Genomic DNA, 14,619 nt, shown 5'->3' with positions numbered 1-14,619 from the left:
TTACTGGTGTTAAACTCCAGTAGCCATTTCCCTGACCATCTCTGCAGCCTGTTTAAGTCCTCTTGGAGGATCCTACAATCCTCGTCTGTCACAACTCTTCTCATTAATTTTGCGTCATCTGCAAACATTGACATGTATGATTCCACTCCTGTGTGTGTGTGTGTGTGTGTGTGTGTGTGTGTGTGTGTGTGTGTGTGTGTGTGTGTGTGTGTGTGTGTGTGTGTGTGTGCGTGTGTGCGTGTGTGCGTGTGTGCGTGTGTGTGTGTGTGTGTGTGTGTGTGTGTGTGTGTGTGTGTGTGTGTGTGTGTGTGTGTGTGTGTGTGTACTCACCTAGTTGTACTCACCTAGTTGTGTTTGCGGGGGTTGAGCTCTGGCTCTTTGGTCCCGCCTCTCAACCGTCAATCAACAGGTGTACAGATTCCTGAGCCTATCGGGCTCTGTCATATCTACACTTGAAACTGTGTATGGAGTCAGCCTCCACCACATCACCCCCTAATGCATTCCATTTGTCAACCACTCTGACACTAAAAAAGTTCTTTCTAATATCTCTGTGGCTCATTTGGGCACTCAGTTTCCACCTGTGTCCCCTTGTGCGTGTTCCCCTTGTGTTAAATAGACTGTCTTTATCTACCCTATCAATCCCCTTCAGAATCTTGAATGTGGTGATCATGTCCCCCCTAACTCTTCTGTCTTCCAGCGAAGTGAGGTTTAATTCCCGTAGTCTCTCCTCGTAGCTCATACCTCTCAGCTCGGGTACTAGTCTGGTGGCAAACCTTTGAACCTTTTCCAGTTTAGTCTTATCCTTGACTAGATATGGACTCCATGCTGGGGCTGCATACTCCAGGATTGGCCTGACATATGTGGTATACAAAGTTCTGAATGATTCTTTACACAAGTTTCTGAATGCCGTTCGTATGTTGGCCAGCCTGGCATATGCCGCTGATGTTATCCGCTTGATATGTGCTGCAGGAGACAGGTCTGGCGTGATATCAACCCCCAAGTCTTTTTCCTTCTCTGACTCCTGAAGAATTTCCTCTCCCAGATGATACCTTGTATCTGGCCTCCTGCTCCCTACACCTATCTTCATTACATTACATTTGGTTGGGTTAAACTCTAACAACCATTTGTTCGACCATTCCTTCAGCTTGTCTAGGTCTTCTTGAAGCCTCAAACAGTCCTCTTCTGTTTTAATCCTTCTCATAATTTTAGCATCGTCCGCAAACATTGAGAGAAATGAATCGATACCCTCCGGGAGATCATTTACATATATCAGAAACAAGATAGGACCGAGTACAGAGCCCTGTGGGACTCCACTGGTGACTTCACGCCAATCGGAGGTCTCACCCCTCACCGTAACTCTCTGCTTCCTATTGCTTAGATACTCCCTTATCCACTGGAGCACCTTACCAGCTACACCTGCCTGTCTCTCCAGCTTATGTACCAGCCTCTTATGCGGTACTGTGTCAAAGGCTTTCCGACAATCCAAGAAAATGCAGTCCGCCCAGCCCTCTCTTTCTTGCTTAATCTGTGTCACCTGATCGTAGAATTCTATCAAGCCTGTAAGGCAAGATTTACCCTCCCTGAATCCATGTTGGCGATTTGTCACGAAGTCCCTTCTCTCCAGATGTGCTACCAGGTTTTTTCTCACGATCTTCTCCATCACCTTGCATGGTATACAAGTCAAGGACACTGGCCTGTAGTTCAGTGCCTCTTGTCTGTCGCCCTTTTTGTATATTGGGACCACATTCGCCGTCTTCCATATTTCTGGTAGGTCTCCCGTCTCTAGTGTGTGTGTGTGTGTGTGTGTGTGTGTGTGTGTGTGTGTGTGTGTGTGTGTGTGTGTGTGTGTGTACTCACCTAGTTGTGTTTGCGGGGGTTGAGCTCTGACTCTTTGGTCCCGCCTCTCAACCGCGTGTGTGTGTGTGTGTGTGTGTGTGTGCGTGTGTGTGTGTGTGCGTGTGTGTGTGTGTGTGTGTGTGTGTGTGTGTGCGTGTGTGTGTGTGTGCGTGTGTGTGTGTGTGTGTGTGTACCCACCTAGAGGTGCTTGCAGGGTCGAGCTAGGCTCCTAGCCCCGCCTTCCCAATGTTCCTAGACTGATGCAGCTACTTATTTCTCCCGTTTTTTTCATATTTACATTTAAAACTTTGAATCGACTTAGCTTCAACGACTTCTACGTCTAACTTGTTCACTTATTAAGTACTGGTGTTCTTAACTTTGAACAATGCTGCTACCTAATCACTTTATTTAGAATCTTATATGTTATCATCCCCTCCCCAATCCCTCCTTTCTTCTAGTCCAGTTCTCTCAATCCTTCCTCATAGCTTAAGCCCTTCAGCTCAAGAACGAGTCTAGTTGTATAACTTTAGATCTTTTCTAGTTTCTCCTTGTCTTTTTTTCATGTAAGGGTTTTATGCTGGGATGCATATTCAAATGTGAGTCTCACCTTAGCTATATATAAGGCTCGAAAAAGCAAAGATTTATATTGTATTTTCTTAAATAAAGATAAAAAAGTATGCCATATGCAGCCGTTGTTAGTCTGCTAATGTGGGCTTCTGGCATCAGATTTGGGGCTATGTCCACTCCCAGGTCTTTTTCCTTTTCTGATTGAAGAATCCGTCTTCCCTTAATCCTTTACTGCTGCACTGGCCTTCGCAATTCTGCTCCATTCCTCATAACTTTGCATTTGGCTGGGTTTAACTCTAGCAGCCATTTTTCACACCACTTCTGGAGTATATGCAAATCCGTTTGCAATACTCCACAATCTATCTTTTCCTTGATTCTTGTAATCAGTTGTGCATAACCTGTAAACATTGATATAAAGGATATGTATCTAAACAACGTGGGAGCTGTAGGGAGGCCCGTCACTACGCCCCCGTCAGAGCTGAGAGCTGGTCACCGCGTGAACATTCACAGTCGTCCACCAACCTGCTTTACGATGGCTGCCGTGGTCGAGGCTAAATACTACATATCCTGCACTAAATACACAGGATGTACACACACATATATATATCTTATCTCTGTGATCAGTAAGTCCGGCAGCCATGTGGCCCGCCGGGGTCACGGAGCTCACCTCTGGGACCTCTCCCAAGACCAGTTTTACCTGTCGGAACCTGAATTCTGAATATTAAGAACAGATGAGGAAATTACATACACCTGACGGCCGTCATTTTCTCTTCTCTTCACCACCTTGATGGAGGGTCGCTCTCTCAGCTCATCCCCTGGAAGGAGCTATAGATTACAGTAAACTCCCAGCCTCCCCTTCCCACCAGTCACCCTGCAAAGTTGGGTGAGACTATCCCTAAGCGTCTGACCTCAAACCTTAGATAGACAGACGTGTATGTAACGTTACAACGGTGGTGGCAGCTCAAGCAACTAGTGTATATATATACTTTGTAAGTATTAAAGTATACAGTATGACTGTGCTTATAAATAAATGAACTTAACAAATACTGGAAGGGTATAGTTATTATGTGTTCAACATCACTGGCGGCTGATGTTTTGTGTTGGCTTATAGGTTCCTCTTGATTGTCTATGCTTCTTGTATACGTGTTCTATACGTGAAAGCTGGTGAACATGTTCTATACGTGAAGGCAGGTGAACATGTTCTGTACGTGAAGGCTGGTGAACATGTTCCATGGGGTTAGACACCCTCATGTAAGCCAGAGTCAGTTATGAGTTGGAGATTAAGCCTGTGTTGTATGTTAATTATGTTTTGATGTATGTTAATATGTTTCTGTGTGTTGTATGGCTCTGGTTCTTGACACTGGAGGACCAGCACCTGGGCCCCTACGCCCTGTGGGGCTACGAATGCTCACAGGACATATCCGCACAAGCTTGCCCGCCTCCCACAGCGGACGAGTCTACATCACCCCCCAGAGGCCGGAGGGCGTGATGCTTCCGGTGTGTGTGTGCAATTGCTAGCGGCAGTTATCGTTGAGATGATCACATGGGAGTGCCTCGCCGGCATCGTGCTCCCTCATGTTCACCCATGGTGTTCATCTGTACCCTCGCGTGCCCCGCTCAGGCCACCACCCGGGCCCCCTCTTTCCTGGTGGGGTGGAGGGAGGACCCCCTGGTGGGGTGTGAGGGAGGACCCCCTGGTGGGGTGTGAGGGAGGACCCCCTGGTGGGGTGTGAGGGAGGACCACCCCCTGGTGGGGTGTGAGGGAGGACCCCCTGGAGGGGTGGAGGGAGGACCCCCTGGTGGGGTGTGAGGGAGGACCCCCTGGTGGGGTGTGAGGGAGGACCCCCTGGTGGGGTGGAGGGAGGACCCCCTGGTGGGGTGTGAGGGAGGACCCCCTGGTGGGGTGTGAGGGAGGACCCCCTGGTGGGGTGTGAGGGAGGACCCCCCCTGGTGGGGTGTGAGGGAGGACCCCCTGGTGGGGTGTGAGGGAGGACCCCCTGGTGGGGTGTGAGGGAGGACCCCCCTGGTGGGGCGTGAGGGAGGACCCCCCCTGGTGGGGTGTGAGGGAGGACCCCCTGGAGGGGTGGAGGGAGGACCCCCTGGTGGGGTGTGAGGGAGGACCCCCTGGAGGGGTGGAGGGAGGACCCCCTGGTGGGGTGTGAGGGAGGACCCCCCCCTGGTGGGGTGTGAAGGAGGACCCCCTGGTGGGGTGTGAGGGAGGACCCCCTGGTGGGGTGTGAGGGAGGACCCCCTGGTGGGGTGTGAGGGAGGACCCCCTGGTGGGGTGTGAGGGAGGACCCCCTGGTGGGGTGTGAGGGAGGACCCCCTGGTGGGGTGTGAGGGAGGACCCCCTGGTGGGGTGTGAGGGAGGACCCCCTGGTGGGGTGTGAGGGAGGACCCCCTGGTGGGGTGTGAGGGAGGACCCCCTGGTGGGGTGGAGGGAGGACCCCCTGGTGGGGTGTGAAGGAGGACCCCCTGGTGGGGTGTGAGGGAGGACCCCCTGGTGGGGTGTGAGGGAGGACCCCCTGGTGGGGTGTGAGGGAGGACCCCCTGGTGGGGTGTGAGGGAGGACCCCCTGGTGGGGTGTGAGGGAGGACCCCCTGGTGGGGTGTGAGGGAGGACCCCCTGGAGGGGTGGAGGGAGGACCCCCTGGTGGGGTGTGAGGGAGGACCCCCTGGTGGGGTGTGAGGGAGGACCCCCTGGTGGGGTGGAGGGAGGACCCCCTGGTGGGGTGTGAGGGAGGACCCCCTGGTGGGGTGTGAGGGAGGACCCCCTGGTGGGGTGTGAGGGAGGACCCCCCCTGGTGGGGTGTGAGGGAGGACCCCCTGGTGGGGTGTGAGGGAGGACCCCCTGGTGGGGTGTGAGGGAGGACCCCCCTGGTGGGGCGTGAGGGAGGACCCCCCCCTGGTGGGGTGTGAGGGAGGACCCCCCTGGTGGGGTGTGAGGGAGGACCCCCTGGTGGGGCGTGAAGGAGGACCCCCTGGTGGGGAGTGAGGGAGGACCCCCTGGTGGGGTGTGAGGGAGGACCCCCTGGTGGGGTGTGAGGGAGGACCCCCTGGTGGGGTGTGAGGGAGGGCCCCCTGGTGGGGTGTGAGGGAGGGCCCCCTGGTGGGGTGTGAGGGAGGACCCCCTGGTGGGGTGTGAGGGAGGACCCCCTGGTGGGGAGTGAGGGAGGACCCCCTGGTGGGGAGTGAGGGAGGACCCCCCCTGGTGGGGTGTGAGGGAGGACCCCCTGGTGGGGTGTGAGGGAGGACCCCCTGGTGGGGTGTGAGGGAGGACCCCCTGGTGGGGAGTGAGGGAGGACCCCCTGGTGGGGTATGAGAGAGGACCCCCTGGTGGGGTATGAGAGAGGACCCCCTGGTGGGGTGTGAGGGAGGACCCCCTGGTGGGGTGTGAGGGAGGACCCCCTGGTGGGGCGTGAGGGAGGACCCCCTGGTGGGGCGTGAGGGAGGACCCCCCCTGGTTGGAGGAGAGGTCAAGAAATGGAAAGCACGTAGCAGTACTCAAGAATTTCGCCGGAAGATTAATGATTACGTCATCTGAAGTAACAAGAAAGCGGAAGTAAGGCGGTCACAGGTGGAAGGCACGGTTTCCCTACAGAGTACCGGGACTCGCCAATAGAAGGTCGCAAAATTGTCTCCTTTGGCCTAAAGTCGGCGGTACGAGGGTATACACAGTTGGTGTTTACGGCCTAGTAACCTGGTGACATCAAGAAACGCCTGAGATGACGTGAGCAATGATGGAAGACGAGATTCACCTGTTCTGCAAACAAGCAACCCGCCTCTACGACCTTCTGACACCACTCCTGCTAAGAGACACCGTTGGTACATCCAGTCCTGCTCTGCTGTGGTCATCTGCGCCGTCAAGTTTAACATCAAGACTGCCGTGTGAACTGTGATTGATATGAAGGCGTGTGGACTGTCGAGAGCAAGATTAATGGCCGAAGTAACAGTATTCTACAGCTGTCACTTGGCACTCAGCTCTACTACACTCTGTCGTCATTCAGTAGTACCGGATGGGAGTACAAGAGGACCAGGTATTGATGTCTACACATGAGAAGAAGCAAGATCGACACCGTCATCGTCAGCGACTACATTCAGCATCCAGCAGCATCGATTTTTTTTCTCGATTACTCAATATGAATAATTGATACAAACAACAAAGTTGGCTCTGAACATCTGTGTTAAGAACATCTGGACACTTTTGTTTAAATGTTGAAAAACAGATTTAGAATCAATACTTTATAAATGTTGAAAAACAGATTTAAAATAATAATTGGTATAATATGAATTTTACTCTATAAATTGGTCAGTAATCAAAATCGAAGCCCCTGTGTAATTGTCTCAGCCCAGAACAAACGGTTATGGAAAATTATGTTGTGCTATTTTTTTTTGCAGAATGTTTGAACACAGGAGAGGCGGACCAATATAAACATTGACACTTCTAGTGAGTGAGAACACTTGGCTGTACAGTCGGCTGAAACCTGTGATATAGTATAGGAATTTTTTTTTATATTTTTAGATACATGTAATAAACGTTAGGTGTGTTCCTTAACATGTCAAGGTTGACATTGATGGGGAGTGGGTAGTACACGGATGTGAACTTGATAGTTCCGTAGTACGCTCCCGGATGACTGAAAGTTCAGTCTGATGATATAACTTTAATGTTTGTTTGAGCACGGTGTGGCCGGCTCTAGAGGACACATGGACTTGGCTAGTGAAGAGCCAAGAGAGTTTAATAGCTAGTTTTTTATGGTAGAGTAGGGACATGTTATTTAGCTATGTCAGTAAGGATAGGATGTATGTTTCCTGATATTGGAGGATTGCTGTCAGTTGACAGCTGAGAAATTTATGAAATATGAACATGTTTATTATGATGTTGGACTATTATTTGTCAAATTTTATTAGTTAGGTTAGCTTTTGTTTGAGGCATGAGTTGAATTGTGGGTTTGGATACTAAACCTCGTGATTTTTTAACAAATTAACAAGGTTTACTTAGTGCTTGTGCGGGGGGGTTGTAACAAACTAGGCTGTTGTAAGAATTATCCAGAGTGGTTTATCGACAAAAGAGAATGGGAAGCTGAGCCGCATGGTGACCTGACCCCCAGGGGAATTCGCGGTGGAAATAACCGACGCTTTGTTCATAGCTGCGTATAATGAACCATCCTATAGTATTCAGTAATTTAGAGAAAATTAGCCTTTATTCATTTTGCATTAAAATTGTATTGTATAATAGTACTGGGTACAATATCAAGAGTATTCTAATTATTGAGTTTAAGTCACCATCAGTGACGTCACGAATCAGATCTAACTTGTAAAGCGGAGTGACCGGCGGTCATAGGTCATCAGGGGTTGACAGGTCTACTATTTCTCAAAGTTTTAATAACCATTTTTGTGATCGGGAACAGCTCTGCCGTTAGATGTTTGTAATTTAATTCAGTAAAATAATTCAACCAGTCTGGATCAATTAAGTACAACAGAGGTTAATTGTTATAACTTAAACCTGGCTAGTAACTTGGTAAAACTTTGACTAGGCGGAAGGATACAATGTTCTAGTCTGGGCTAGGCCAGACGAGGACAGATCAGTGTGGTCACGGAAGCAGCTGGGAGAGGTCAAACATCTTACCTCTCCCCGAGACCAGCCCAACATCTTAGCTGGAAAATATAGAGGTATAGTTGCTATGGTTATGTATAGAAATAGTCTCATTTGCCATTCAGGTCAAGTAGGGAGTGTTAAAGTGACAGGGAGTGAACCTATTTAGATTTTGTTTTAGTTTTCTTTTAATAAATTAAATTTGTTATTAATTTGCATTTATTGTTTCCATTTGGTTATGTGTATACTTGTCCTGGTCACGTGGTCCACACGAGGCAGAGTTGTATTGGGCGCCGATTCTAACATCGAATCGGAATTATCATTACCGTGTAATTTATTCCACACTCAAGGTCATCGTTTATAGTGAGGATCGAGCCCCTAGGTTGATTAATTAGCGTGATCGATCCAGACCTCGATCATTGCTCTGTGTTGCTGGTCTGGTGGTGGCAGCGTAGAGGCGACTCTAGGATTTTGCTCCGAGCCTAGGTCACGTCATACTGGGTGTAGAATCCTAAGTCGGTCAATCGTCTTAGGACCATGTGGCGTGGAGTTGGCTTTGGTAAAAGTTTTGGAGTCCCTTGGTAGAGAATAAAAAGTAAGAATACGGGTAGAGGGAGTAGAAGGAAGAGAAGTAGAGAGGGAACCCGAACCCGTGTTACAGTGTGAGGGAGGACCCCCCTGGTGGGGTGTGAGGGAGGACCCCCCTGGTGGGGTGTGAGGGAGGACCCCCCTGGTGGGGTGTGAGGGAGGACCCCCCCTGGTGGGGTGTGAGGGAGGACCCCCCCTGGTGGGGTGTGAGGGAGGACCCCCCTGGTGGGGTGTGAGGGAGGACCCCCTAGTGGGGCGTGAGGGAGGACCCCCTGGTGGGGCGTGAGGGAGGACCCTCCCCTGGTGGGGTGTGAAGGAGGACCCCCTGGTGGGGTGTGAGGGAGGACCCCCCTGGTGGGGTGTGAGGGAGGACCCTTGCCTATGAGTGACCACAGGTCTACCTTATTATGCCCCGCCTACAAGCCTTGTTCTGCCCGTTACCATATAATTTAACTATTATGACGTTTTAATTCTTTGTCGAATCTGGCTTTAAAATTGTAGATGGAGGTGGCTTCTGCAACTTCTGCCTTCAGTGTTGTACTCACCCATACAAAGTACCAGTATTTGCTGTATTTGTTGACTTATTTGCGTATTTTGTCTTATTTTCTCTCACTTCAAAAAGGCTGTCCTTGTTCATCTTATCACTTCTCCTCAGTATCTTGTATGTTGCGATCATGTCCCCTCTGATTCTTCTCTCCTCCAGTGATGTGAGGTGTAGGTTCATTAACCTAGCTTCGTAGCTCTGTCATTATCTTCTTGCAAATCTTAAACTTTTGTCAATTTTGCTTGTATGCTTTACAAGGTGATGATCTCAGGCCGGTGTTGCATATTCCAGTGTTGGTCTAACATAGGTTGTGTAGCCCCAGGATGTGTGGTGGAGTAAGGTGGAGTGTGGTGGAGTGTGGTGGAGTGTGGTGGAGGACACCCCACACCCCACACACCAACACACACACACCTGACACCACCCCAGCTGCTCCACCCAACCAACACACACACACACACCTGACACCACCCCAGCTGCTCCACCCAACCAACACACACACACACCTGACACCACCCCAGCTGCTCCACACACCAACACACACACACCTGACACTTGTCACATTAATATTGATTTGTTGATTTAGCGTTATTGGTAAGTAGTTTATGCAAATCATTACATTAATACAATACAATACAATACAATACAATTTTATTTAGGTAAGGTACATACATACAATAAATATTTACAAGGATTGTTTGACTTATAGGTATAGCAAGTACATACAATGCCTAAAGCCACTATTACGCAAAGCGTTTCGGGCATGATAAACTTAAATGACAAGCTTAATACTAATTGAGCATAATGAGTAGAATGAAAACAAGAAATGAAAACATAGATGAAAAAGCAGCACAAATACAATTATGTCGACAAACAGCGCTCTTTAAAGAAAAAAACAGACATTGGTTGACAATAGAAGGGTAAGGTAGGTTACAGGGAATTTATTAGGTATAGCTTCGCTTTTAACTTAAACTGGTTGAGAGAGGTACAGTCTTTAACATGGTTGGGAAGGTCATTCCACATTCTGGGCCCCTTGATTTGTAGAGCATTTCTAGTTTGATTAAGTCGTACTCTAGGAATATCAAAACTGTATTTATTTCTGGTGTGATGCTCATGGGTTCTGATACAACCTTCTATGAAGCTTTTGAGATCAGGATTGACATTATAGTTTAGCGTTTTATATATGTATAATACACATGAGAGAATGTGCAGTGACTTAATGTCTAACATATTCAGAGATTTGAGTAGGGGTACCGAGTGATGTCTGGGGCCAGAATTGGATATTGTCCTAATAGCATCATAGCACCTAATAGCACCTAATAATAATGTCTGTACTGAATAGGTCTACAGCTGGAAACTTACAGTTAACTTACACAGCTGAATACAGGTTGAATTGATAGTACTTTACATAACCTATGAAGTGTAAGAGGTGTAAACTATACAAGTATATGGTATTTACCAGGAGAAAGCACCAAGCCAGAACGACTATATAGCACTTGGAAGGAATATGAGACAGACTAAGAACATACAAATATAATTGTAAGATATATTGCTAAGAAAACGTTGCTAAAGATACAAATTTCAACTTATTCAACAATTTCAACTTAGATAATACCTATTAATTATATTATTTACATTCTGGTTGGTGCGTTGTTTTAAGGTCACATTAAAAATCTTGCTGACAATTTGGAGAGACGTATTTTGGCAAAGAAACAAAATACGTAAATTTATTGCATTCAATTGTAAATATGAGACACACGCTAAATATAATGTGGATTTGTACAAATTTGTCTGGGTACAAGTGACAGGATGAACAACCCAGCGGGTTTTCTTCCTTTTGGGGAGTGTTGTACATGCTGCTATGGCGGTGTGTCCACTCACAAGATGAGTGGCGCTGCCCAACCTTCGGGGCAAAATTTAAAATTGCACAGCCTCTGAAAGTTCAGTATTATTATTATTATTATTATTATTATTATTATTATTATTATTATTATTATTATTATTATTATTATTATTATTATTATTATTATTAATATTATTATTATATGTATACTTTGTAACTTTTATATTAACTTCGCATAACTTTGGGGTGTTTGTCAGGCGGGCGAAGATGACGTCATCACCATACATGAGTCCACTACCCAGCCCGAGGTCACCCAACAGTCCGGTCAGCCCTGGTCGCTGTGTCAAAGTCAAAAAGAACCCGGTAAGTGCCCCCCTAATCCCTTTATCTCACACACTTCATATTTAGGGTGTTGTCTTCACACTAGAGCGTTATTAAGGTGAGCGGGTGACACGCTGCCACATCTAGGCAGAGGTCCCGCCGTAGGTGCGTCTGGCAGCGTGTGCCACCTTCACCATCTGACGCTCAGGAAATGTGGCCGGTGTGACCCGGGTTGACACATTACCCACAATCACAGCCACGGGGTTTGAGGGAGGAAAGTATCTGGGAAAAGCGCCAAGCCATTACGATTATATAGCACTGGGAAGGGATCGGGATAAAGATTTGGGATGGGACGGGGGGAAGGAATGGTGCCCAACCACTTGGACGGTCGGGGATTGAACGCCGACCTGTATGAACTTCCCTATGAAGCGATACCGTCGCTCTACCGTTCAGCCCAGGTGGTTGGGCAATCAAGTTCAGTGCACACACAGCGTCTGGAAGCTCCTGTATGGCTCTTGCTGGTTCACCCAAGGTCACTTGAGGTCACCTGAGGTCACTGACTCCCTATAGTGCCCTCAACGGGGACAGGAAGCCGGTGGCAATACCGTACTTACATCAGTGCCCTTGTAACTTGATCACAACTTAGAGGCAGATTATAACTCTATCTAGGTCACCACAAATGTCAGTTATTTAGAACACTGGGGAGAGGTTACTGAACCCGCCGTGGCTGTGTGACCTTCCCGCCACCCACACACCTGGTAGTACCTGGTAGAGCTAGGACTTATCTCCCCCCAAAAAGAACTAGGAATCAAAAGGCTGGCATACCGAAAGGGGAATTATGAACAGATGAGAAGTTTCCTAAGTGAAATACCTTGGGACACAGACCTCAGAGACAAGTCTGTACAGGGTATGATGGACTATGTTACCCAAAAGTGTCAGGAGGCAGTAAACAGGTTCATCCCGGCCCAAAGGGAAAAATCCGAGAAGCAACAGAAGAATCCATGGTATAATAGGGCATGTATGGAAGCGAAGAAACTGAACAAAAAGGCGTGGAGGAACTTCCGGAATAACAGAACACCAGAAAGCAGAGAGAGATACCAGAGAACCAGGAATGAGTACGTCAGGGTGAGAAGAGAAGCAGAGAAAAATTTTGAAAATGATATAGCAAACAAAGCCAAGACCGAACCAAAGCTACTCCACAGTCACATCAGAAGGAAAACAACAGTGAAAGAACAGGTATTGAAACTTAGAACAGGCGAGGACAGGTATACAGAGAATGACAGAGAGGTGTGTGAGGAACTCAACAAGAGGTTCCAGGAGGTCTTCACAATAGAACAGGGTGAGGTCACTGTGCTAGGAGAAAGGGAGGTAAACCAGGCGGCCTTGGAGGAGTTCGAAATTACGAGAGAGGAGGTCAAGAGACACCTGCTGGATCTGGATGTTAGAAAGGCTGTTGGTCCAGATGGGATCTCACCATGGGTACTGAAAGAGTGTGCAGAGGCACTTTGCCTGCCACTCTCCATAGTGTATAGTAAGTCACTAGAGACGGGAGACCTACCAGAAATATGGAAGACGGCGAATGTGGTCCCAATATACAAAAAGGGCGACAGACAAGAGGCACTGAACTACAGGCCAGTGTCCTTGACTTGTATACCATGCAAGGTGATGGAGAAGATCGTGAGAAAAAACCTGGTAACACATCTGGAGAGAAGGGACTTCGTGACAAATCGCCAACATGGATTCAGGGAGGGTAAATCTTGCCTTACAGGCTTGATAGAATTCTACGATCAGGTGACACAGATTAAGCAAGAAAGAGAGGGCTGGGCGGACTGCATTTTCTTGGATTGTCGGAAAGCCTTTGACACAGTACCGCATAAGAGGCTGGTACATAAGCTGGAGAGACAGGCAGGTGTAGCTGGTAAGGTGCTCCAGTGGATAAGGGAGTATCTAAGCAATAGGAAGCAGAGAGTTACGGTGAGGGGTGAGACCTCCGATTGGCGTGAAGTCACCAGTGGAGTCCCACAGGGCTCTGTACTCGGTCCTATCTTGTTTCTGATATATGTAAATGATCTCCCGGAGGGTATCGATTCATTTCTCTCAATGTTTGCGGACGATGCTAAAATTATGAGAAGGATTAAAACAGAAGAGGACTGTTTGAGGCTTCAAGAAGACCTAGACAAGCTGAAGGAATGGTCGAACAAATGGTTGTTAGAGTTTAACCCAACCAAATGTAATGTAATGAAGATAGGTGTAGGGAGCAGGAGGCCAGATACAAGGTATCATCTGGGAGAGGAAATTCTTCAGGAGTCAGAGAAGGAAAAAGACTTGGGGGTTGATATCACGCCAGACCTGTCTCCTGCAGCACATATCAAGCGGATAACATCAGCGGCATATGCCAGGCTGGCCAACATACGAACGGCATTCAGAAACTTGTGTAAAGAATCATTCAGAACTTTGTATACCATATATGTCAGGCCAATCCTGGAGTATGCAGCCCCAGCATGGAGTCCATATCTAGTCAAGGATAAGACTAAACTGGAAAAGGTTCAAAGGTTTGCCACCAGACTAGTACCCGAGCTGAGAGGTATGAGCTACGAGGAGAGACTACGGGAATTAAACCTCACTTCGCTGGAAGACAGAAGAGTTAGGGGGGACATGATCACCACATTCAAGATTCTGAAGGGGATTGATAGGGTAGATAAAGACAGTCTATTTAACACAAGGGGCACACGTACTAGGGGACACAGGTGGAAACTGAGTGCCCAAATGAGCCACAGAGATATTAGAAAGAACTTTTTTAGTGTCAGAGTGGTTGACAAATGGAATGCATTAGGAAGTGATGTGGTGGAGGCTAACTCCATACACAGTTTCAAGTGTAGATATGACAGAGCCCGATAGGCTCAGGAATCTGTACACCTGTTGATTGACGGTTGAGAGGCGGGACCAAAGAGCCAGAGCTCAACCCCCGCAAACACAACTAGGTGAGTACAACTAGGTGAGTACACACCATGGGTTATCTTGAGATGATTTCGAGGCTTTAGTGTCCCCGCGGCCCGGTCCTCGACCAGGCCTCCACCCCCAGGAAACAGCCCGTGACAGCTGACTAACACCCAGGTACCTATTTACTGCTAGGTAACAGGGGCATAGGGTGAAAGAAACTCTGCCCATTGTTTCTCTCCGGCGCCCGGGATCGAACCCGGGACCACAGGATCACAAGCCCAGCGTGCTGTCAGCTCGACCGACCTGCTCCCGACCGACAATGATTATAAGGAAGACGGGACACCATGAGCGTAGCTCTCATCTGGGTATCTGGGTATGGCTAGCCTTAGTA

General features: G+C 48.4%; 1 protein-coding gene across 2 annotated transcripts in view; it reads left to right on the top strand.

The window, feature by feature from the left end:
* Nucleotides 1-14,619, top strand: part of Septin1 (Septin 1) — an 85,151-nt gene that overhangs the window by 50,972 nt on the left and 19,560 nt on the right. For both annotated transcript variants that reach the window (XM_045762161.2, XM_069339807.1), the window contains exon 2: nt 11,225-11,330. In XM_045762161.2, coding sequence (XP_045618117.1) covers nt 11,235-11,330 — 96 coding nt within the window. In that variant the 5' untranslated portion in view covers nt 11,225-11,234. The remainder of the gene's footprint in view (nt 1-11,224; nt 11,331-14,619) is intronic.

The sequence above is a fragment of the Procambarus clarkii genome, chromosome 42 (assembly GCF_040958095.1).
Source record: "Procambarus clarkii isolate CNS0578487 chromosome 42, FALCON_Pclarkii_2.0, whole genome shotgun sequence".
In the NCBI taxonomy this organism is placed as follows: domain Eukaryota; kingdom Metazoa; phylum Arthropoda; class Malacostraca; order Decapoda; family Cambaridae; genus Procambarus; species Procambarus clarkii.
This window is presented reverse-complemented; position numbering and strand designations above follow the sequence as displayed.